This window comes from Musca autumnalis, unplaced genomic scaffold (assembly GCF_047663935.1).
Source record: "Musca autumnalis isolate F117 unplaced genomic scaffold, ASM4766393v1 scaffold_3, whole genome shotgun sequence".
In the NCBI taxonomy this organism is placed as follows: Eukaryota; Metazoa; Arthropoda; class Insecta; order Diptera; family Muscidae; genus Musca; species Musca autumnalis.
The window spans coordinates 250015905-250041135 of NW_027411866.1; the positions used below are offsets into that span (position 1 = coordinate 250015905).

The 25231-nt window shown below is 37.8% G+C and overlaps 1 protein-coding gene across 1 annotated transcript in view; it reads left to right on the top strand.

The window, feature by feature from the left end:
• The window catches only part of org-1 (T-box transcription factor 1), a 41102-nt gene that overhangs the window by 12432 nt on the left and 3439 nt on the right, over positions 1–25231 (top strand). The window contains exons 2-5 of the mRNA XM_073973518.1: positions 4880–5375; positions 5866–6022; positions 6419–6580; positions 24637–24704. Coding sequence (XP_073829619.1) covers positions 4880–5375; positions 5866–6022; positions 6419–6580; positions 24637–24704 — 883 coding nt within the window. The remainder of the gene's footprint in view (positions 1–4879; positions 5376–5865; positions 6023–6418; positions 6581–24636; positions 24705–25231) is intronic.

Here is a 25231-nt window from a genome sequence, read left to right on the forward strand (position 1 = left end):
CCACAACTCGTCAAACAAAAATAACGCTTCACAGAACACTGATACTACCCGTGCTGATACATGGTTTCGAAGCCTGGGTACTTGCGCAAGCAGATAAGAAAGTGCTTGGCGTGTTTGAGAGAAAAATTCTTCTAAAGATCTATGGACCGATCTGCGTTGATGGTGAATATCGACGTCGTATGAACCACGAGCTGTATCTGCTATACAACGATATCAATATAGTCAAACGTGTCGAAATGCAGCGATTGCGTTGGGTAGACCATATAATAAGAATGAGCGATGATGAACCCGCTAAAAATATAAATTCGAGCCACATGGCGGTGCACGCAGAATTGGCAGGCCAAAGAATAGATAGCGCAAACAAGTGGATGGAGAGATGACAAGGCGCGGTATTCCAAAAAGCGAAGCACGAAACAGAGAGAATTGGAGATCTTTTCTTAGTTCGGTCTATGGAACAAATGTTCTGCAATGGGCCAGCTAAGTAAGTAATGTCTATCCGTTCACAAGTTACAGAATTTTGACCCAGAAAAACGATTCTGATCCCTGTGCGTCGGGTGATAACCTAAAAGGGCGGCCAATACTTCCCATTTAATACTATTTTTGAAATATTCAACGTAAGATTCCCGATTATACTCTGATTTTAAGTATATACTGTTTTTTGAAATATTATTACAGAAACATTATTAACGCAGACTTTAGGCTAAAGAGGGTTCATACAATGAAATTTGCCCCACCAAAATAATGGATTTAGAATCTAAAATTTAGATCCTAAGAATGTTTGGGTGCCACCGTGGTGCAATGGCATGCACACCCGCCTTGCACTCTAAAGGTCGTGGGTTCGATTCCCAGGCCAGGCAACATCAAATTTTCAACGGTGGCAAAATACCCCTCAGTGATGTTTCCGACATTTCCTGAGTATTTCAGCCATGTAACAAGTGGTGTCTTAGGACACACCGTTCGAACTCGGCAATAAACAGTAGGTCCCATATCATTGAGCTAATATGAATCGGGGTGCACTCATTGATATGAGAGAAGTCTCCCTTGTCCCATCTGGGATGTTTGTGGAACAATTATTATTATTATAAGAATGTTTGGATGAAATCTGTTTCAGACAGTTCGGAGTCGACTAAGCAATGTCCGTCCGTTTGCCTGTCTGGCTGGAGCCCTATTCGGTTCAAAAGTTGGCCGTCGTAATGTTTTGTCCAAACTTAGTAAAAATTCATAAATGGACCATAAATGGAAGATACTCTTTGTGGTCCTGTGTACAGTGATATTATGTTTTTCGTATAAATGCTGGTCCAAATCTCTAAATTATATGGCTACCCACTCAAATGAATGCTGGACGTGACATCTTTCGAAAGTAATGACTCCCAAATAAGATCGGTAAATTCATACATCCAAAAATGGCCTCAACATTTTGAAAACACCGTAAATACATAATTTTTGGGGAAAAGGATTTTGTATTCGATCTGTCCATATATGCATGTTTCAATTCACACAGGCGGAGGGTATTTCTCCGTCGGCAAAGCCAACTTTTACTTTTTTAATGGTTTTTATTAGCATTACTTCAGGTTTGGGGGTTTGTCTGTTGTGTTTTTGTCACTATGCATACCCTGATGTTCGCGATATTATTCTGCAAGGATCTTCTTCATATTCACAGACACTAGGTTAAGAAAACCCATATGGACTCCTCTGAAAGTGCATTCATTGCCGAACTGTGAATGTGTCTGAAGTTCCTCATCGCCAGAGAACTCAATGTCTCACAGACGGTCTTCGACGATCAGCCCTCATAGCTAATATTCCCCTCAAGAGAACAGCCATATCAATGATTGCCGATCGAAGGTCCTCTAAGGTCATGTGGTCCCGATTTGATCCTTTATTATAGGGTGGGATCTGTTGTTTCTGCAGGGTATCTTGTTGTCTGCTTCTGAGGCTGCGCTTGTGGATTTGATATCCTGTCTTAGTGTAGGTTTCTGGACTTCGGTTGTGTATCATCGGATGGGTTTGAGGCCAATGCTGAGCCATTCTTCCAAACTCTATGCGCCTTTGGGGATATTTGAGGTTGGTTCTTCTTCTTGGACTACTCAGCATGTGGCAAAGAAGAATGATGCACTGATATAGCAGCATATCATCAGCAACATTACATACAATGGGGCTTTAGAGGCTTTTGGACTAACCTAACCCAATACGAAACCAATTTCACCACGGTGAATATTAAATTGAGAGCAAATCGATTGAGATGGTCTTCTCTTGGTTGTCAGAAGCTACTTCCTATCGATTTTGTTCATTATTTTGACACTGCTCTGCTTGAATTTACTTTCTCAGAACGTAATGGAGAACGACGTACTTCCTGAGAAACTGTTTCGATCTACGGTCAGACCCTTAGTTATCCAACACATGAAGGCTAGGCCGAGATATTACTGTTTTTAATTATTTACTTTCTCCTGACTTTGCATAAGTAGTTGAAGCATTTCCTTCCATTTCCTTCAAGAGCGCAGAGACCTCAAGTAACGAGAGGATGTGAATGAATGGCTTATAGAACGGATATATGATAAATTGTCCTATTTGGTACCTACAGGGTTTTTGGGTCTTTTTGAGGTTTATATCACTTGCGCTTCCCAAAGAAAAAATTATAACGAAGTATTCAAAACCACAAGCAATATTTTCTATTAAAACTTTCAAGACCATCCGAGTAGTAACTTTTAACTGGATTTAAGAAGGGGTTATGGCCACATATTGAGCACAATTTTCCATTCAATTTTTCATGAAGTTTTTACAAGAAATCTACCAAAATTTTTGTTAGAAGATTTTATTTTCATGTGAAAGGTCACAACTTGAGCCATATTCGGATTTTTTTGTTGAAAAATATTACACAGTTTTCTGACAAATGGCCGACTAAGAAACGCTGTTTTTACTAAAACAGTTTTCGGTGCCCACTGTAGCTCGAAAACGAATAAACCGATCAGTATATATTTTTGTGAGTTCATTAACAATCAAATAGTCTTGTCCTTACGCGAAACGGAAATAAAAAATATCCATTTTTTAAAACATTGTGAATAGTCAAAGTCATAACTTTGATTTTAAACAATAAAAAGTTTTTTCGCCATAAATTCGATTTTTTTTATTTCTTTCGCTTATGGCAAACTTTTTATGTGTATAATAATCCCACAAAACATATGAAGATCGGATCATCCGTTTTCGAGCTACAGTGGGCACCGCTTTAAAAATGCAATTTCGAGAAAACCGCGTCTAACGCTCATATCAAAGCTGCTTTTTGTTCCATAGATTTACTTTTTGAGGACATGTGTCCTCAGGATTAATCTATATTCGAACTTGAATTAATTCTGCAAGAAATACTACGATATACAAAGTTTGGATCATGTCGGTTACTTTTTCGAGGATCATCGTGCGCACCAGCTATTTTAGTGACAGATCAGATCAGTTATTAGAGCTCTCGGGCCATTATCTAGGAGGTGTAGACTTCCTCAAGAGGAAAAATATGACGCTATAATAGAGATGACAGGAGCTATAAGAGGCAAAAAATTCAAAACTTTCCGAGAACAGCCCTAAACTGCTTTAAGCGAAGACTTCTAGGCGGAGAGGTTCCAAAAGAATGTCATTTTTGAACATGATCTATGAAGTTTGCGGTGTCTATGAAGCTTGCGGTATTTGAATCGACAGTGTGTCTATCCACTGTATGCATTTGTCTTACTCCAAAACTATATTCTTTGAGGCACATTTTTCACCCGTATGTAAAACTTATAGAAGATGCAAAATTGGGCACTGGTCTACCTCAACTTCGTACTTCACATTCCTCCTCAACAACAATGTATTTATGTAAATTACAACAACCACAAAAATATTACATCTATAAAAGACTTGCCAGATGTTTCAAAGGCCAAATTGAGAACATTTTTTCAAATGACCATATGTTGCTTTGTTGTTGTTTATATACAAATCAAATGCGACTACATTTGATTAGACTTTGATTATTGAATGACCCAATTTTAAATAGTGGAAAACTTTTACTTTAAATATTTGTTACAATATTTTTTAAGTGGGTCACAATTCTAGGAATAAATAAACAAAAGTGCAACCCTTTGTTTTAAATTCGACCCAATTTCCCCTTCCAATAGTGTGGCAAGTGTCCGCACAGCATTTATTTGTGGTCCAACAACAAATTTAAATTCTATTTAAAATTCTTACCAAAGTAGAAAACAATGGGCCAAAAAATCGCTTGGTATTGCTTGGGGAAGAAAATCCGTCAATTGTGACAGAAAAACGTTTCTATGTGCCAAATACTAATTGATTTTCGAATTCATTTAATTACAACAACATTCTATAGATATAGAGAGAGGGAATGAAAAAAAAAATAAGAACAACTAGCATCCCTCAGACTGTGAAATATGCTTTGTATTTTGTCAAGGATTCCCCCAGAACGATGTATTGTAGACTTCGTTGAAAATCTTTCGCCTGCTCCCTTTTGTTTTTCTTATTTTCATAGAAATTCCATTGGTCGCTTGATTGCCAAACAATTAGCTTGATGATGGTGGTACTGCAATCATGGGGTCATGGGTCATAAACAACAATGGCTTTGAAATCGAGCAGGACGACAATTCTACTTGGCAAGTTGATCAAGTGGAATGAACACATGTGTTCGGCCACAGCAGACCAATTTTTTGGGGTTTTATGGAATGTGCGATGCTTTGGGTTTGAAATGATTTGAAAACTATTTGAGAATTTTTGTTTTGCCACATTCATCACCCAAGCTAACCTAAACTAACTCAATGACCCATATTTGTTTTCATTTATGACCCGTGACATTTTCATATAAACAAAATTTCTCTAAACAAATTATATTCCTCTCTTCTCATTCTAGCTTGCATCCAAACAGCCGGAAGAGATCGTAGCAGTTATAAACCACTTGAAAGTGTTGACTCGAAAATATCGGATATTGACACAAATAGTTCGTGCAGCGGAAAGGATGATTCTGTCAACACAACAAATAATCATTACAATGACAATAACAACAACAATAATAATAACAACGGCAGCAGTAACAACAACAATAACAAAAAATCATCAAATAAACAGAAAAAAGATGGAACAACAAATGGCAACAACAACAACGGAGGCGGCAAAGATGAAGAAAGCCTCCACCCCTCATTGGCCCAGGCCGTTGTGGTGCTGGAAACCAAAACTCTGTGGGATAAATTCCATGAACAAGGCACCGAAATGATTGTCACCAAATCGGGTCGTCGCATGTTTCCCACTTTTCAAGTTCGCATTGGAGGCCTAGATCCTCAGGCCACGTATATTATGATGATGGATTTTGTGCCGGTCGATGATAAACGCTATCGTTATGCATTTCACAAGTAAGTAGAAGGGGAGAGATATGAGTTGAGATTTAAGGTAGGGATTCTTTCGTTCTCGAATTTAAAGTGCACACATCAAAGTCTTCTTATGTCTAATAGGGTGGTAGATTTCTTAAGCGGCCAAACAAAGAAGAAGCTGTCTTTCAGAAAGTTTTCCGAAGCCTGAATATATATGTTAATCTTTATCCCCCATTCCGGTGACATTGCGATCGGAATGAGGCCATTTTCCATTAATACAGACTGAAGCTGTCATTATTAGACACGATTCAATTTGAAGTATTCAAATGGAGGAGAGAAAGAATATCGGGAACCCATTGTCTTTGGTTAATGTTATATTATATAAAAAGTTTGGCCTGAGAACCCAAGACCCTTTTGTTGTTTTGGTCTACTAACCGAATACTATCAGCACCACTCGGAATTTCCCACCCACAGACCATGAACCGAAATTTGTTATACAGTGTAATTAACATACTATTTTTTATCATTACAGTTCCAGTTGGGTTGTAGCAGGAAAAGCCGATCCCATTTCACCACCACGCATACACGTACACCCTGATTCGCCGGCACCCGGTACCAATTGGATGAAACAGATTATATCCTTTGACAAATTGAAATTGACCAACAATCAATTGGATGAAAATGGACATGTAAGTTAAACAACTAATAGACAGTAAAGGCTTCGGTACATTAGAAGCCTTGCCGGTGTGCCTTGCTTACTCTGCTTCATTCCTGATAAACGAAGAAAATAGAAATGGGCAACCTAGTTCGAAATTGGCTCGGCCTTCTTTTTTCTTTTATCAAAAATTAAGCTGAGTAAGCAAGGAATGCCGGCGAGGCGTCTTATGTAACTAGGCCTTAAGTATTATGCACTGAAATATTTTTATTGACATTTGAAAGTGAACCATTTTTATTCCCATATTCTGAATAATTTGTTGGGGGCCGCTCACGTGCAGAATATTTTACTATTCATTTTCAAAATTTCATCAAACTCTTAAATAAATTCCAGTTTTTAAAGCTGTCTTTTCCTTTTCTATTTCTTGCAGATTATTTTAAATTCTATGCATCGTTATCAGCCACGTTTCCACATCGTCTATTTGCCACCTAAAAATGCATCCATGGATGAAAGTGAACATTCTAGCCACTATCGGACATTTATATTTCCGGAAACATCGTTTACTGCAGTTACGGCCTATCAAAATCAACGTGTAAGTAAAATTCTAGAACTCCAAAGTTGTGTTATACTAATTTTAGTGGCTTTATATTCTAAAGAGCACGCATTTACCACGTGACATTAAAAAGGAGAAGATTAAAGTAGAAGATACTTCTCAAATTTTGAATGTCATGTTTTGTGATAGCATGCAGGTTGAATGGGAAAAAAGCTCATCACTGCAAACAACAATATTGCATTTGAAAAATCAAAGCTCGATGGCAAAGCCTATAATTATTTAATAATAAGAGTTTCGAAGCGTTCCCATGGAAGGCACTGCACAGCCGATATGTCTGATGAGCTGTCTAAACCAACAGCGAAACCAGGTCAATTTGGTGGTTGTGTGGGTTCGAATCTTCGGCTTTCCCTTTTTCACTTGCACAAATACACTGTGCAACATTTTTGAGGTGATCTTGTGCAAACAATTCGAACTGAAGATTTTTTGAAAGTACAGACCCAAACGACAATAAGCCCTAGTTGGGTTTTGTTGTGTCAGATCCAGCTCGGATTTTATGGCCCTACCTAAACATGGTTAAATATTGAGTTTTTAAAGAAATTCGGGGCTATATCTCTTAAACCAATGCGAATCTTCTTCTGACCTCTGAAGCAAATTTTGTAGATAAGGACAAGAACAAAATATTTTAGAGAAATAATGAACTCGAAAAACTACATTTATTGCCTCAAATTTCAAAATATATACAAAAATTCTACAATTTTTATACATTTCGCACCGTATGTCCAAAACCGTCATTTTTTTCTGAAAATTGCTTTTGGAAAAATATTCACTGGAATGTAATACACAACTCTTCAGAACATGGTTTCAGTACATTTTTCAACGACCATTTAATAAGTATGTCAATAATGTGGGGAAATCCGAAATGCGAGAATACTCTGTTGGTGTGAACTGTGTTTGAAATACGTGTTGTAAAAGATATGATGCAAAATACCGCTGAAACAACATGAAGTAAGCATTTTAGAGTTTCAGAATGTTCTAAAGAATTGCTGAGAATTTTATTTGGAAGATTTTTGCGAAATGTTACTTAGTTCAACTCCCAATAGTTTAGCCGATACTGACCAGAATTTCAGCAATTATGTAAAATTTTCTATATTTTCTAGATTTTGATGCCCTAGATGGAGTTTTTCTTGTGTGGTTTTTTCAAAAGATAAGTTCTACTAGTTTAGGACAGTAAGGCCAAATTCCTATTCGTTTCTGAGATAAAGGCCTGATAAATGCAAAAAGTCTAGATTTAGCCCGGTTTAGATGACGCCATAAAATCCGAACTAGATCTGACAGGACAAAACCCTACTAGGGTTTTTGTAGTCTTAATATGTACTTTCAAAAAATGCATACTAGAAGTTGTTTGCATTTTCAGTGTTGCATAGTTATATTTAATCATAAATCTCAACTCCAACGAGAAATTAATTTAAACAAGTAAAAAAGTATCAGTCGGCTTTGCCGACAGAGATATACCCTCAGCCTGTATATATTGATACAATTTTTTCCCAAAAAACGTATGTATGTATTTAGGGGTTTTTAACCGACAAAAATTTTCATTAGGATTAGGGATCAAAAGTTTTGCGGAGGAGATACTAAAAGGAATGGATCTACATTGGCCATTATGGAAGTGGATCTTCAGCCACTACATATGGTGCCATATGGGGTTTTTACACACTTCGGGATGTTTACTCAAGAAGTATGGACTTGCCCCTGAAAAAACGTTTACCATCGTAATTGAGGCAGCGAATGCAAGTTGCTTCAACAAAAATCAAAGTGATTCGAGAGCAGGTCTTAAAGTGAACTTATCGGAAATTTTGTGTGGGAGGTATCGGATGGATTGGACAAATATAGTCCATATTTTAACCTGATCTATATCTAGTAGATATATTAGGATGTGTAAAGTATGGACAAATTCGGCCACTCCCTTTAAGAGTTACAGTATGAACAAATTTCCGAACATTTTTGAACTTTTGTGGGGGAGGTACCTGAAGGAGTGGACCGATATGGCTTATCTTCAAACTTAGACTATGTTTGGACAAAATATTACTAAGGCCAAATTTTGGACCGAATCGGCCGATCCGTTCTAGAGTTATTTTGCGCTCCAACCACCTCACACGGTGTCAAAGGGGTTTTTTACAACTTTCAGACTATTTTCTCAGGAAGTATGGACTTGCCCCTAATGAAACTTGTACCGTCGTATGGAGGGCAGAGAATACAAGTTGCTAAAACAAAAATCGCAGTGATTCGAGAGATGGCCCTAAACTGAACTTTTCCGATATTTTGTGTGGGAGGTACTCGAAGGAGTGGGCCGATTGAGGCCATAATGGAACCTCATCTTCCTCTTGTAGTATGTTTACGATATACAAAGTATGGACCAAATCGGTTACTCCCTTCAAGAGTTATCGTGCGGACAATTTTTCCGAACATTTTTGAACTTTTGTGGGGGAGGTACCTGAAGGAGTGGACCGATGTAGCTCATCTTCCAACTTAAACTAAGTTTGGGCACAATATTACGAAAGCCAAAATTTGAACCGAATCGGTTCATCCGTTCGAGAGTTATCGTGCGCTCCAGCCAGCAGGACAGACAGACAGACAGACGGACGGACATGGCTAGATCGACTCCAAATTGTCTAAAACACATTTCGTCCAAACATACTTGGGGTCTAAAACCATTATTTCGATGAGGCACATTTTCATCGTATCAAAGTGTATATACCCTCCTTAGCCTAAAGGCTGAGGGTATAAAAATGGAAAAAAAATATTATTAGATTATTCTGAAGTACAGGTAGTATTTAAATTTGAATTTTAAATTTCAAGTCGATCGGACCAAAATATGTTGGAAGCATGGCACAATTACCAAGATAGTGGTATCACACCAGCTGTTCGAATATGAAGTGTGAAATCCCTTTATAAAAAAATATTTTTGTTATAATTTCCCCATGGTAGAACAAGAAAAGATAGCAGCATGGTACAAATACACAGGTAGCCGCATCGGCAATTGTTGGTAACATAAGGTGTCAAAATTTGACATCAATTCAATGCAGTTGACACATTGTGTTACCATCAGCTGGCATGATAATGCTACCTGTATTATTGTACCATGGATAGCAGCAATACCCGTTAGTGTCAAATTTCATATGACATTTTATACATTTATTTCTATTTCGATGTACATTAGGGACATATATTTTTTGAGAAAAAAAAATATATCATTCGGAAAAAACATTTCCCAGAAAGACTTCTTCATATCAATGATATGTAACCTCCTCCAAGTTCGAACGATAAGCCGCGCAGTAAATCCCCGCTTGTAGAGGCGATACAACGTTTGTTAATATGTGAGGTATTTTGTTAAAATTTAAAAAAATAAAGCCCTAATAAACATGTGCTTCTTTGATTTCTAAAACAAAACATTGAAACAGCTTCTCCTTTTTCTATGAATTTCCAGCGACCCCAAAATTTTCTGCAAGAATTCTACTTTCTGCGAGAATTTATGCATTTAGTGGAATGATGTGGAAGCATAAAAATTGAAAATGTAACGAATTTTCATTCATGTTTTCCAAAATATTCAACCAAATGTGAAAAATTATTAGTTTTTTAAATTCCAATAATTTATAGACATTTCCTTGTTTTGTTTACAAATACAACTGGCAGTAACGTTACAAACAAAAACAAATTCCTTTGTGGTTGTTGTTCGAGTTGTATTTGTTGTAGTATTAACTTTACCTTGTATTTGTTCTACCATGTAATTTCCCCAACAACATAAAGAAAGTTTTGACATCACATATTCAAATTTATACGATACCACTACCTTGGTAATTGTGCCATGGTGGGAATGGAAATTTTTATTGTAATTTATATGTAGCAAAGAAACTTTAAACGCGTGTTTCCCGAAATGGCATTTTGGTGCCAAAGATAGCTCAAAACGAATGACCGATTTTCATATACATTTTTTTTGGCGAGATTATTAAATACATAAAAATCTTGTCTTTAAGCGAGACAATTTTTTATTTTTTTCCGATTTTTGATAAAGGAACGGTTAAAATTAAAATTTTGACTTTTTTATTAATTTTCTCGTTTAGAGTTAAGCTTGATGATCGGAAATTATTTGCAAGTGAAAAAGGAAAGCCAAGGACTCGAACCCACATAGTCACCAAATTACGTTACCTGGTTTCACTGGCGGTAAAGCAGATCTTCGGACGTATCTACTATGTAGTGGCTTCTCTGTCCTAGAACTTTTCGTTTTTCAAATGCAAATGTGTTTTATACATTTACGCGGATATTTGGCCGCTGAAATGTATTTTCTTCACGACAAACGCTTTTTTGCGCTGCCTTTTAGGGCGAAGATCATTTTTAATTATTTTTTTTAATTTTGTCATTTAGAGTTAAGCTTGATGATCGGAAATTATTTGCAAGTGAAAAAGGAAAAAAGCGTTTGTCGTGAATAAAAAATTCAGCGGCCAAATATGTATGAATTTCAAATTTATAATTATTCGTAGTTTCGTTACTCGCATTCACTACTAGTTTCATCACAACCGCTACTTACATCACCAATCCTGAAAACTTCTTCAGATTCATATTTTTTATGATTCAAAAGTTCAATGACTTTTTGCCTCTTAACACTGTTTTATATTATGTAGGCATCGGTAATTATATTTTAGCACAACACGGATATAATAATTTATTTCACGCAACGCGGATATACATTTAATCATATGAAAACTAAGAAATCGATGTAAAATACAAAAAAAAAAAAAAAAAAAAAATCTACGAAAACTAATTTATCAACAAAAGTCAGGCTGACTTTAGAAAAGTTTATTCCAGTAATAGTTTTACAAGCATTGTTACAAATTGATTGTGAATTTTCTATTTTTATAATATTATTCTCAAGTCCTATTACTTTTTATTTTTATTTGGTATGTTGGGTTGTGACTCATGGCAATAATGTTTGGACGGAATCCGTTCCAGACAATTTGGAGTCGATTAGCAATGTCCGTCCGTCTGTCTGTCCGGATCGAACGATACTCTCGAACGATTCGGTCCAAAACTTGCCCTTTGTAATATTTGGTCGACACTTATTTTAAGTTCTAAGATGGGCCATATCGGTCCACTCTTTCGGGTACCTCTCCCAAAAAAGTTAAAAACGTTTCGCGATGATAGTAACCGATTTGGTAACCGATTTGGTCCATACTTTACACTTCGAAATAGAGTTGTATAGTTCATGAACGAACTAGTTCAATTGAACGATTCATTGAAAAGGGCGTATGAACTAGATCAGTCGATATAGTTCATTATAGTTCAATATCTCACTGAGCGCCGGCCGAAAGATCCACGAAGAAGATCAACGAACGAATGATTCACAATCTAGTTCAGCATGTCATTTACATAAAGTGTCAGCGTCATCTGTACTAAGTGACGCCTTCGTAATGTAATAAGTTTTGTTTATGTTTTGGATCAATGTGAAGTGTCATCCCCCATTGTAATAAAAATAAATTTTAAGAGCATTTTAAACACATCGTATCCCAATATATCGAATCCATTACCTATTCAATGTACCTTGTTTTGGATAGAAAAAAGGAAAAAATAAAAAGAAACATACATACAGTGATAATTTCTACAAACACAGAACGTAAGATTTTTTTGCCAACCACTTAAATGAAATTGTAATTACATTTTTTTCGAAGGATGTTTTTTTTCTAAACTTAATATTTCTTTATGAATGGAATAAAAATATCTAAATGTAATATTTTTGTAGTTTGATTATACTGAAAACACCAAGTTTGAACGCGTTGGATGCTTTCCTGTAGAAGATGAAAGCTTAGCACCCGAACCAAAGAAATATTGTTTGAAATACAATATTTCTCCCAGATTGGATTGCGTGAAATAGAAAAGAAAAGAAAAACACAGGCAGAATCAGGATGTGTATTTGAACAGAAAAAAGCTCTTTTTATTGAAAGAAAATAGCAGTAGAAAATTACGAAAGCAGATTCTTACCGAATGACAGGATGGTTGAATAGCAAGTGATTTGTGTTGAACAAAAAGAAAAGTATGAAAGTCCGAGAAAGCACAGACGACACGCATACATATATAAGTAGGTGAACGGCAGTGAGAAAGAAAAAGAGTAAATGAAATAGGGAAAAGCCTGAGTTGCCAGAAGCCAACAAGGACCTCAGAGACCCAGGATTTTGGCGTTAACATTACCGCCCACCTTGCAGTAATGCTGCAATGAAATGAAAGAATAGAACTCGTGTCGTGTGTACTTTCCCGGATTACAATGTAATGTAATCGAAGTGATAGTTATTGAAAGAAAAATTCGAATATGTATATTATGGATGATGTGTATGAAGCTGAAAAGGAAAGTTTGTGTTTCGTTCATAAAAATCAGAATAAGAACAATGAGTGCAAATTTTTCATTAGAATTCAGGATTAAACTTCATAGTTTATTTCAGGGTTTTAGGACAATAATAGAGATAACTCAGAATAGAGAGTAAGATGCTGGAACTAGGATGTGTACGGTCCGAATATTGACCAGCCGAAAATGGTATTCATTGCTGTGGGTAAACCTGGCTTGGAAATAGATCCCTCACAAACCACCTTGGTGTAGATGTCAGCGCCAAGGATGATATCGATGGAGGAACGCTCATAAAATTTGGAGTCGGCAAGATAAAGATTTTGGAAGTTGTCCTTGATGTTTTCAGGTATTGCCTTCGACGGGGTTTTGAGGTTGATTCGGCTGTCAACCTTTAGCATCACCTCCACCTGCCGCTCGGAATTGAACTGGGATTGCAAGATAAGGGGGCAAAGCGTTTCCCCATCCATTGTTAGTGAGGTAAAGTTCAAGGAACTCGCCAGCTTCTTCGAAATTCTGCTAACGGAGGCACCAGAATCCAACAAACACCTCGCTGATGCCTTGACGTTGCCATCCGTAACTTTCACCACGGCAGTGGGTACCAGGATGACGGTGTTTTGCCTTAAGAGAGCGGACAGCGTCGGGGTGGAATTGCCCTTGGATGTCGACGGTTCTGCCGGCGAACGGTTTCCTCCTTCGGTACGGGGGCGAACTGGCACGGGGTCCTTTTTCTTGTCCTGTTGGACGTGAAGTAGCGTGTGGTGGCGTCGGTGGCACTTCTTGCAACCTCGAGAGGAGAAGCAGTCGCCGTGGGAGTGCTCGTGAGCCAGACAATTCTGGCAGTATTTATATTTTTCAACCGCGCCAATGCGGTCTGATGTGCTCATGGCCAGAAACTTGTGGCAAAGTCGCAACGGGTGACGGCTTTTGCAGATGCGGCAGGAGTAGGATGGACGCTGCCTCTCCACGCTGGAACGGATGACGGACCTCGCACGGGAAGGTGATCTCGGCATATTGTTCTACTAGACGTAGAAAGAACGAATATAACGGATTGTTATAGGTTAGACATCGGAACGAATATAACGGATCGTTATAGTTTGGACATCGGAACGAATATAACGGAATGTTATATATTGGACATCAGAACGAATAAGGGTATCGGCAGAAAGTATTAGTTTTGGGCGGATATTACGACGAGTTTCGTGATGGGCCGGGTTATAGTTCCCCGTTGGGTAACTACATCCGCGACTCGAACACGACCGTCTGAACCCATATATACTTTCGAAATGCGGCCGAGACGCCACGCGTTCGGTGGAAGATTGTCATCGATGACGGCTACTAATGAATCGACGGTGACGTTGGGCTCGGAAGTTTGCCACTTATTGCGCTTCTGAAGTTCACGCAAGTATTCGTTCTTCCATCGAGAACAGAAAGTTTGGTGAATTGCCTTAAGCTTTTCCCAGCGATTTAGAATTGAAATCGAAGAAATATCGGCATGTGGATCAACGGGAACCAGAATAGGAGCCCCAATAAGGAAATGACCTGGAGTCAAGGCAACCAAGTCGGAAGGATCTTGGGACATCGGAGAGAGAGGGCGCGAATTTAAGCATGCCTCTATGCGACAAAGCAATGTGGAAAATTCCTCGAACGTGAATTTCATAGTACCTGCGAATTTTCGAAAGTGGGCTTTGAAACTTTTCACTCCTGCCTCCCACAAACCACCCATGTGAGGGGCAGCTGGTGGAATGAAGTGCCACGTTAGCTGCTGGAGTCCATAGTGAGCAGTAACACCCTCACGAACGGCCTGAAGGAAGTTCCGAGCGAGGAGTTTCGAAGCACCTACAAATGTTGTACCATTGTCAGAATACAAGTGTAAAGGACACCCTCGTCGCGAAACGAAGCGATGAAAGGCGGAAAGAAAAGTGGATGTCGAAAGATCCGATGTGGCCTCCAGATGAATAGCCTTCGTGGAGAAACACACGAAAACGCATACGTATCCCTTGGTGATACGGCAAGAACGACCGTTATAGATTTTTATATCGAAAGGCCCTGCGAAATCAAGACCAGTTCGGGTGAACGGACGAGAGAACTCAGTTCTTTCTGGAGGAAGTGCAGCCATTAATTGTCGCTGGCAACGATGCTTGTACAGAATGCAAGCTTTACATTTATTTAAGGTAACCTTGATGAGATTCTTGACCTTAGGAATCCAGTATTGAGATCGAATTATTCTCAGAACGAGTTGGTTACCACCATGAAGAGTTACCGAATGAACGAACGAAACCAGCAACTTTGAATAATGACAATTGGATGGAATGATTATTGGATGTTTCTCATTATAAGATAATCCAGGTGACGAAGAAAGTCGGCCACTTGAACGAATTATTCCTTCCGAATCAAGGAAAGGATTAAGGTTTCGAATACAACTGGAAGCAGGAATGGAACGTTTAGCGGATAATGCATTGTACTCGTTCGGATAGAATGCTTTCTGACACACTTGAATCCAGCGATTCCGTGCCAGGTTTAACTCATCTCTAGTCAAGGGACCAGATTGAGGGACAGAATTTGAACGATGCCTTGGATGCGTACGGGAGATGAATCGATAGACTATAGCGAGAGAACGAAGGGCTTTGCCAAAGCAAGAGAACCTTTCTAGAACATCTTCAAATTCGGAAAAGTACGCGAAATTTACGTGAACGGATTTCCTCTCCAGAGTGGTTTCCGGAACTGGAACGTTATCTGCGGACCACGTTATCGATGAATCTCGCAACCAATAAGGGCCCTGCCACCATAAGTCATTACCGACTAGGTCGGACGGAAGAACCCCTCTGCTTGCCAGATCAGCAGGATTCGTCTCGGAAGAAACATGACGCCACTTGGAAGAATCAACGACCTGAATAATGTTAGAAACTCGATTGGCCACAAAAGTTTTCCAGAAACAAGGCGGTTTAGCCAACCACGAAAGAACAATTGTGGAGTCCGTCCAACAGAATATGGAGTATGACGGAACATCCAACAGAGGAAGAAGGCTATCGATCATCTCTGAAAGAAGTACTGCTCCACATAACTCAAGTCTCGGAATGGACAAAGTTTTTAAGGGAGCTACTTTAGTCTTCGAATAGACTAGGTGCGTTGAAATAGAAGCACCGGATGAAATACGAACGTACAACGCCGCTGCATACGCGCTCTCCGACGCATCACAGAAGCCATGGAACTGAATATTGCTGACTGGAGAGAAATCTATCCAGCGTGGAATCCTAATTTTGTTGATGGAGGGAAAGTCAGCCTGGAACCGCAACCAATCTGAAACGATGTCCTGGGACAAAATCTCATCCCAATCTATGCCAGAAGCCCAAATCCTCTGCATCAGAATTTTTGCCAAAACCACACATGGCGAAAGCCAACCGGCTGGATCGAATAATTTCGCTATTTGCGAAAGAAGTAAACGCTTGGTATACGTGGCTGAGTCGGAGAATGGTTTGGCCATGAAGAAGAAGGAATCGGAATGAGCATCCCATCGTATGCCTAGCATTTTGGCAGTACTACTTTCTTCGAACTCAAGAAAGTCCTTTCGAAGTAGATGTTCGGAAGGAATATCAGTCAGAATATCTTTGACATTTGCGGTCCATTTCCGCAAGGAGAAGCCTGCGGATTTCAAAGCAGATTGCAACTCCTGAATAGAACTTAGTGCCAACGAAATGGAATGAGCACCACCTAAAACATCATCGACGTACATAAAGTTGCGAAGAATGTCACTCGCTCTAGGAAGCTCAGAAAGAACGTCATCAGCTAACTGATGTAGAACACGAATTGCAAGGTAAGGTGCCGAATTCACACCGAATGTTACTGTTTGTAACTGAAAATCTTGAACTTCTTCATTTGGAGTAGAACGAAATAAGATCCTCTGGAATTTAGCATCTTCTGGATGAACTAGAATTTGCCTATACATCTTCTCGATGTCGGCATTGAATACGTAACGAAAGAATCTCCATCTTAGAATTAGCATGGTTAAGTCTGATTGTAGAATTGGACCAGTATGAAGAATATCATTGAGACTCAAACCACTTGAAGAAGGAGAGGACGCATTGAAAACCACTCGAACCTTTGTGGATGCGCGATCAGGCTTGACCACCGCGTGGTGAGGTAAATAATAATTAGTACGGGAGGAAGAACTGGAAGAAGGAACCAAGTGCATATGACCCAACTCACTGTATTCCCGAACAACTCGATCATACTCTTCCTTTAACTCGGGAGTTCGCATGAGTCGAGCTTCGTTCCTAAGGAACTGAGCCATAGCACTAGACCTGGAATGTCCCAAACCTACGCCATTCGAATTTGCCTCCTTAAAAGGCAAGCGAACAATATACCTACCATCACCTGCTCTTGTAGTAGTACATTTGAACAGATCTTCACAAAATTGATCGGAAGGGGATAGGAAGTTCTTCCTTGGAAGATTCTCCACCTCCGAAAAGCGTGAAATCTCTTTATGTAAAGAGATTTCACAGAAATTTGAACTAATGTTAACTGACCTGGACGAATTATTAGCAATAGGACCTGTCAAGATCCATCCGAAGATAGTCTCTTGACCCAGAAGTGAGCCACAAATACCTGCCTTTGAATTAGGAAGCATTAGAAAAGGTAGAACGTCGCTACCAAACAGCAAGTCGATTTGCGAACTCTTAAAGAAATTTGGGTCAGCCAACGAAATATTAGGAAGATCTTTAAAGAAGGATGCCGGAATAGAATGGCTTGGAAGATTGCCCGAAAGTCTTGGAATTACAAAAGCGTTAACTGTCAACTCGAAATTGCGGTCGACTTTAGAAGCAAGAATGAAAGTGCACTGTTTACGTACACTGGCAGAGTTTGAATTATTTAGTCCTGAAATTTGAGCATTTGTACGCTTGTAGGGTAACTTAATCTGGTTGAATAAACGCTCTGTGATAAATGTACCTTCAGACCCAGAATCAAACAGGGCACGAGCTGAATAAGTTACGCCATTATGCACAATTTGTACCATGGCGGTTCCCAACAAAACTCCCTGAGCATTGGTTGAAAAGAAATTTTGCACATTCCCGGCTCCGTTGCTAGTGGACTGTATTTCTGAACGAGAGAATGAAGCAGAGTTGGGATTGAGATTTGAATTGGAGGCTGTGTTAGATACAGAAGACGGTACGGAGGAAGCGGAATTGGCGGGAATCTTGTGAAGAAGCGTGTTATGTCGCTTATTACAAGTATAGCAGTTATGTTTGCTGGGACAATTCTTGACCGAATGTGTTTTTGAGAAGCAATTGAGACATAACCCCTGTCGCTTTATCTCTGAACTGCGAATATCAGGATTCATCCTTAGGAATTTTGGGCACTTTCGAATAATGTGAGCCTCATTCGGACATAAGGGACACTTTGGATCAGAGACCTTACTCTGGAACGAACTTAACTTCTTGGAAGGCTTCGACTTCCCTTCGGACGAATTTTCCTTATGACTGGACCCAGGAACACCTCTACGCATCTCGGAAACAGACTCTAACGTTAGGTACCTGTTGGTCAGAAATTTGTCCAATTCCGCCCACCGTGGAATACTGGACTTGTCAGATAGAGTTTGTTCCCAAAGCGTGAGTGTTGAATCAGGCAGTCTGTTGGAACATAAGAAGACGAAGATCGGATCCCAGCTCTTCACATCAATATCATAGGTCTTCAGGACAGAAATGCAGGAATTTATATCGCGCTGAAGGCGTTTTAGACCCTGAGAGGACTCGGAATGAACAGTGGGTAAATTGAAGAGGACCTTAAGCTGGCCATTGACGAGAACTCGCTTGTTTTCATAGCGATCGCTAAGATTGGACCAAGCTTGGGAGAAACCACTATTGGTAAGAGGACTCTTTTGAACGATCTCTTTCGCTTCACCTTTGGTCTTCTGGACCAAGTGAAACAGTTTTTCCACAGAACTGAGACGGGAGTTATCTATGTACATAGCCGTGAACATGTCACGGAATGTGGGCCATGCCATAGAATCCCCTGAAAAAACTTCAAGATCGCAAGGTGGCAAATTGAAAGAATATCCTGAAGGAATGTTGGAGGAATGGGATTGAGGAACTGGACTAGACTGGGCTGGAGATTGCTTAGGAGCAGCATCTGCCCGCAGTTCGTCTGAAATTTCGGACAATTTGGCAATACACTTACAATAAGTAAGGTAAATGGTTTTGAACTTAGCGCGAATTGTGTCCAGTTCAGAAGCTTGATCTTCGTCACCTGATTCTTCTTCCTCGTGGGCTTCTGAAACATAGTCTTTGACGAAACTGTCATACTCTGATTTAATTTTAGTCCATAAAGACTTTATTTCCTCGGTATGAAGCCGAATTAAGTGAACAGAGTTGACTGGAAGAATATTATTAGCCAGATCAGAGTCAAATCCCACGAGGGTGTCGGCTAGACGAATGAACGAATCTAGAGACATTTTGAGAATAACTTCGAATCGAAAGAAAAATGAACAAAAACGTAACAAATGTACGTCGAATAGACGGAAATTGGAACTTTCGAGAAAAAAGTTGAGATAAAAACAGCTTTAGTACAGAAATTTGCTGTATAAATGGCAAGAAATAACTTTTTTGTTAGGCAGAATTCAAGGAAAAGTATTCAAAAGTGATAATGAAACCAAAGAACACTGGAAAATACGGTCAGTTTTAGAGAAAGCGGACAACTAAAACGGCAGAAATGTATGAAAAAATCCTTGAAATTGTGAAAAAGTCTAAATTCAAGAATTTGATAATAAATTAGACCTTTTACAAAGGTATTTTTATGATAAATAAGTACACTTGTACTCAAAATCACACTTATAATTATATGAAAAAATAATTATGCGTTGAAAAATAAAATATTTTCAAAAAACAAGAATTATGTTTCAAAAAATATTTTATCGTATCAATGCGAATGAAAATTAAATAATTTTAATTGCTTTTGAATAGAAAATATCAAAAAAATATGAAAAAATGCAAATAATTAATATTATTTGGAAAGAAAAAATCGAATTCGAGACCCCTGTGTGAAAGTCGAATTTCAAAATATCAAAGTCGAATTGTGTCGATTTTGACAACCCTGTATTTTGATTGTGTTCTAAGAGTCGAAAATCGATGTGTAGAACCCTATTAGCATATGATCGTATGAGAGGGAATAGAAAACAAGTAACAACAACAAAAATACGAAATATCACCAGCGGGAAGGAATGCAATGAGAGAATAATGAAAGAATGGAATTGTTGTTGTCACTTGTTGGTATATAATCAACACACACGAATTAATGCAGCGCGAAACGTCGAATTTATACGGGAATAAAGCACAAAAGAAGGAGAAATAATGCAATTATGTTTTTATGGAATGAAAAAAAGAGTAAAAAACTTCTCTTATTCTTTTTTTTTTTTTTTTTTGTTTGTAAATGCAACAACAAATGCAATGGAATTTAACGAATTAAAGAGAAATTATTATCTTTTTATTAAAATAACCACCGAATGGATAATTTTAACAGAAAAAAACACAATTGCACTTTTCTCTTAGAAAATAGATGAAACAAAACCGACACTCTTCCACCGAAACCGCGTATTGAAAGAAATGAAATTATGTTTTGCCGACGGCAAATGCACTTTTTGTATGAAGAAAAATTTGCACTTTTTAAACAAGAACGAATCACAAACTTACCTTAGGTGATGATGGATGAAGGGATGAAAAATGTAAGGCTGTATGCAATGAATCCCAAACTGGAACAGAATTTTCAGGGCAGTAATATCCGGCTCGCTAGGACCAAATGAAAACACCAAGTTTGAACGCGTTGGATGCTTTCCTGTAGAAGATGAAAGCTTAGCACCCGAACCAAAGAAATATTGTTTGAAATACAATATTTCTCCCAGATTGGATTGCGTGAAATAGAAAAGAAAAGAAAAACACAGGCAGAATCAGGATGTGTATTTGAACAGAAAAAAGCTCTTTTTATTGAAAGAAAATAGCAGTAGAAAATTACGAAAGCAGATTCTTACCGAATGACAGGATGGTTGAATAGCAAGTGATTTGTGTTGAACAAAAAGAAAAGTATGAAAGTCCGAGAAAGCACAGACGACACGCATACATATATAAGTAGGTGAACGGCAGTGAGAAAGAAAAAGAGTAAATGAAATAGGGAAAAGCCTGAGTTGCCAGAAGCCAACAAGGACCTCAGAGACCCAGGATTTTGGCGTTAACATATACTATTCTAATGTTTGTTCCTATTTGATGTATGTATGTATGTGTTTTCATCAAGAGAACGATTAAGAGCTCGTGAACGATTCTGATCCGAATAATTGAACTGGATAATGAACTATGAACTAGATTACTGAACTAGTTCAGTTAAAAGAGCTGAGCTATTGAACTAGATCTTTAAAATGAACTAGATTGTACAACTCTACTTCGAAATATTACTACGAGACATAGATCGGGTTCGAATATCGACTATATTGGCCTACTCCTTCGGCTACGTGCCACATAAAATGTACGCAGTTTAAGAGTTGCTCTCATATCAGTTTTGATTATACCCTACACCACTATGTGGTAAGGGGTATTATGTCTTTGTGCATTTGTATGTAACATACAAAAGGAAACGAAATAGACCCATAGTTCCTTTAGGGGATATACATATAATCACTTTCTGAGTCGATTTATGCATGTCCGTCCGTCTGTCTGTCTGTCCGTCTGTCCATGTATTTTTGTTCGCAACGTACAGGTCGCATTTTTTGTCCGATTCAGCTGAAAACTGGAGACTACAACTTTTTTAGCCATAGGAAGAACGCTATTGCTTTTGGTGAAAATCGGTTCAGATTTGGATATAGCTCCCGTATATATTGTCGTCCGATTTGACGTATTTGCTGCACCAAACACGCTATATACGTCCAATTTTGATGAAATTTGGAATGTTTGACTGAATTCGGTCTAGAAATAAGTGTGCCAAATTATATAAATCGGTTCAGATTTGGATATAGCTCCCATATATATTTTCGGCCGATTTCACGTATTTTCTGTACCACACACGCTATATATGTCCGATTTCGATGAAATTTGGAATGTGTGACTGAATTCAGTCTAGAAATAAATGAGCCAAATTATATCGAAATCGGTTCAGATTTGAATATAGCACCCATATCTATTTTCGGCTGATTTTGCGAATTTGCTGCTCCAAACACGCTATATAAGTCCGATTTCAATGATATTTGGAATGAGTGACTGAATTCGGTCTGGAAATAAATGTGCCAAATTATATCAAAATCGGTTAAGATCTGGATATAGCTCCGATTTATATTTTACATATTCACAGTGGTGTAGGGTATCATATAGTCGGCCCCGCCCGACATTGATCCTTTCCTTACTGGTTTTTTGTTGTAACAACTTGTATTCACTGTCCCCATTATACATATTTTTGTCGGTTCATACGCACAAAGGAGGTAACAATAGGTGTGTTTTTTACGTGATAATTTGTAATAATTATTACGGAATGTTACTAAATGCTGCCTTTTTACACAAAAGTTCAGTAAAAGAGAGCGAAGTGAGAACAATTTTGACAGTTGTTTGCTGAGAATTTTCTAAAAGTTGTTGAAAGAATTTTTCCCAGCAACATTCAGCAAGTTCGATCAGCTGTTTTTGAATCATCTGCTAAATGTTTATCTGATTTCTGTGGAAAAATACTAAAAATATTACGATTCAGCTATATTTATGTTTTTGTTTTTGTTATCAACTATTACCTTGCTAAAGTTTACTAAATGCAGTCTTTTAACTTTTTTCTCTATTTTCGTATCAAAGAGTAGAATCTCTCTTACTCTCCGAAAAGATGTTACTGAATAATTATTACTGAAAAAGTAAAAAGACACAACTAATATCTGAAAACTCCCTAATACATACTTATTGGGGAAAAGGTAATCCATTCGATATTGTCAATAGATGATAGTTTCAATTCTCACAATCTGAGGGTATATCTCTGTGGGTAAAGCCGACTGATACTTTTAAACTTGTTTTTTCTGAAATTTTTCCCACTTGGCTGCTAGAGGAAACGGTTCGCTCTTCAATTTGTTCACACTGAAAGAAATTATTCCGTCAATTACAGCATGGGTTCTGTTTTTTTCCATCCGGGAACATCCAGCCTTGTGTATATCGAGGTGTTGGAACATGGGGCTGCTTTTTACTTTGTTTTTTGAAGCTGCCAAATCGATTGGCCTCATTGCTTAAGTCATGTTCACTCCCTATTTTAGCATTAACAACTCTTGGAACAATCTTAATGTTTTGGCCAGAACAGCAGCCATATGTCCTATCTCTCTCTAGGCGTTCGTAAAATATATCCTTGGACTGTTCATTTGTCTTCTTTTCGGATGGGGCGTGAGCGCAGTATGTAGCCATTGGGCAATGATTCACATCCATACATTGTGGTTCTTACCAGGGTCGATGCATTTTTGGTTCGACTCCGACACACTGGTTTTAACACGTGCAAGTATTTTATATATGGTGTTGCGGAGGGTAATGCCCCGCCATTTGTTTTGCAATCGTCAGATCGGCTGATTTTATGATTTTTTTCATATTGTTGGCTCCTCGTGGTGATATTTTGACTTTCTTTGTTACTTACTTACATGTTATTTTATCACAGGAATGGTCTGAACATATTTCTCTTCTCTAACAGAATTCATTTTTCCTTTGTCCTATATAAATCTCTCCAAGTTCATATAATCGGCTGCATGTTTCTTCTCAGTTTCGATTTTGTATTTAACTAGAATATGTATAACATCAGTCACTTTCAGGGTTTTCAATCGTACAAAAGTATAAGCTTTTGTTAAAGATTAAGGAGCTAGGGAAGTGTTATGGATGGACTAAACTTTTTTCAGATTTAAAAGGACTAAATAAACACATTTGGAGATATGAACTCCACACTGAAATTACACTAAGATTGCCAATTTATTAACCACGTTTAACTTTCACATTACCTGAAGAAGAGAAATATATTTGATAAGACTAACTGATAACACAATATTACATGTAATAGCGGACATAAATTTCTTATATGTATGTATGTATACAAAAACACATTTTAATTCTTCATTTAACATGTGCCTGTGAACGATGTCTCATTTTGTCGCAATTTCTGCAAAAGTCAATGAACAAATACCAATGTTGCCACTGCTGCTTCTGTTTCTGTCATACCTGACATAATTATTAAAGACACAAATTATGTTGGTTTATTGAGACAAATGGCCAATAATTTTTCTATGTATTTTTGGCAAACATTTATTTCATGTCATATTTTCATTTGTATTCGTTCTCATTTGTCTTATTTATCATTCTGCTTGAGAATTTTTAAATTTCATATGAAGTTTTTTTTTAACATTTTCATTGTTAAATGTGGACTCATAAAACACAAACTGAACTAAACATTTGGAAATGTATGAAATGTCCTAAACTCTTTCAGTTCAACAAAAGGGCTCAATGAAATGCTAAATTCTAGTGAATAGTTAAAAATAAATTAAGTAAAATTTGTTATACTTCGAAAACGAACGAAAAAAACCAAACAAAAATTATGAAAATACTACGACTTCGTTTTTGTTTCATGCAAATAATAGACTTGAAATGAAAACACGAATGAGTTTGGTACTCATACGTTTAAAAGTAAAGAAACTTTTCCATATCACCGTTTTAATTTATTTCCCATTTTTTACTTTTAGGTAACGCAATTAAAAATTGTCAGCAATCCATTTGCCAAGGGCTTTCGAGATGATGGCACAAGTGATGCGTAAGTATTTTCTGTAATGAAATTTAAACAATTTTTATTGCATTTCAAAACAAATAACAAATCTTGGCACACACAACAACCCACCGATCTATGATCCCATATGAAAAATTTATTATTTATTAGAGATCGATTGGAAGGAATTCCCAGCAAACAAAAAAAACTCTTTACTCCTCTTTGCGATGTGTATAAATTCCCAAGACAACAAAAATATTGCTCGAATTGAATCGAAACCAAACAAATCATTAACTAAACAAAAATGAAACGAAAAAAAACTTTCCGAAATTCCCTCAGATGTGAACATGTGAATAAAAAGTGAGAAAAAAACGTACAAAGAATAAAAATAATTCTTATGAATTATGGCCGCGTGTTAACGATATGCGCCCACAATTTTTTTGTTGTTGCTGTTGTTTTGCTTCGTCAAGTCAAAAAGGCCATAATTCATAGATTTATGAAAGCACACTGAGGACTTTTGTTGCGAGGAGGGTCTGCTTTTAGGTATAAAGAACATACAAATCTTTAAAAAATCC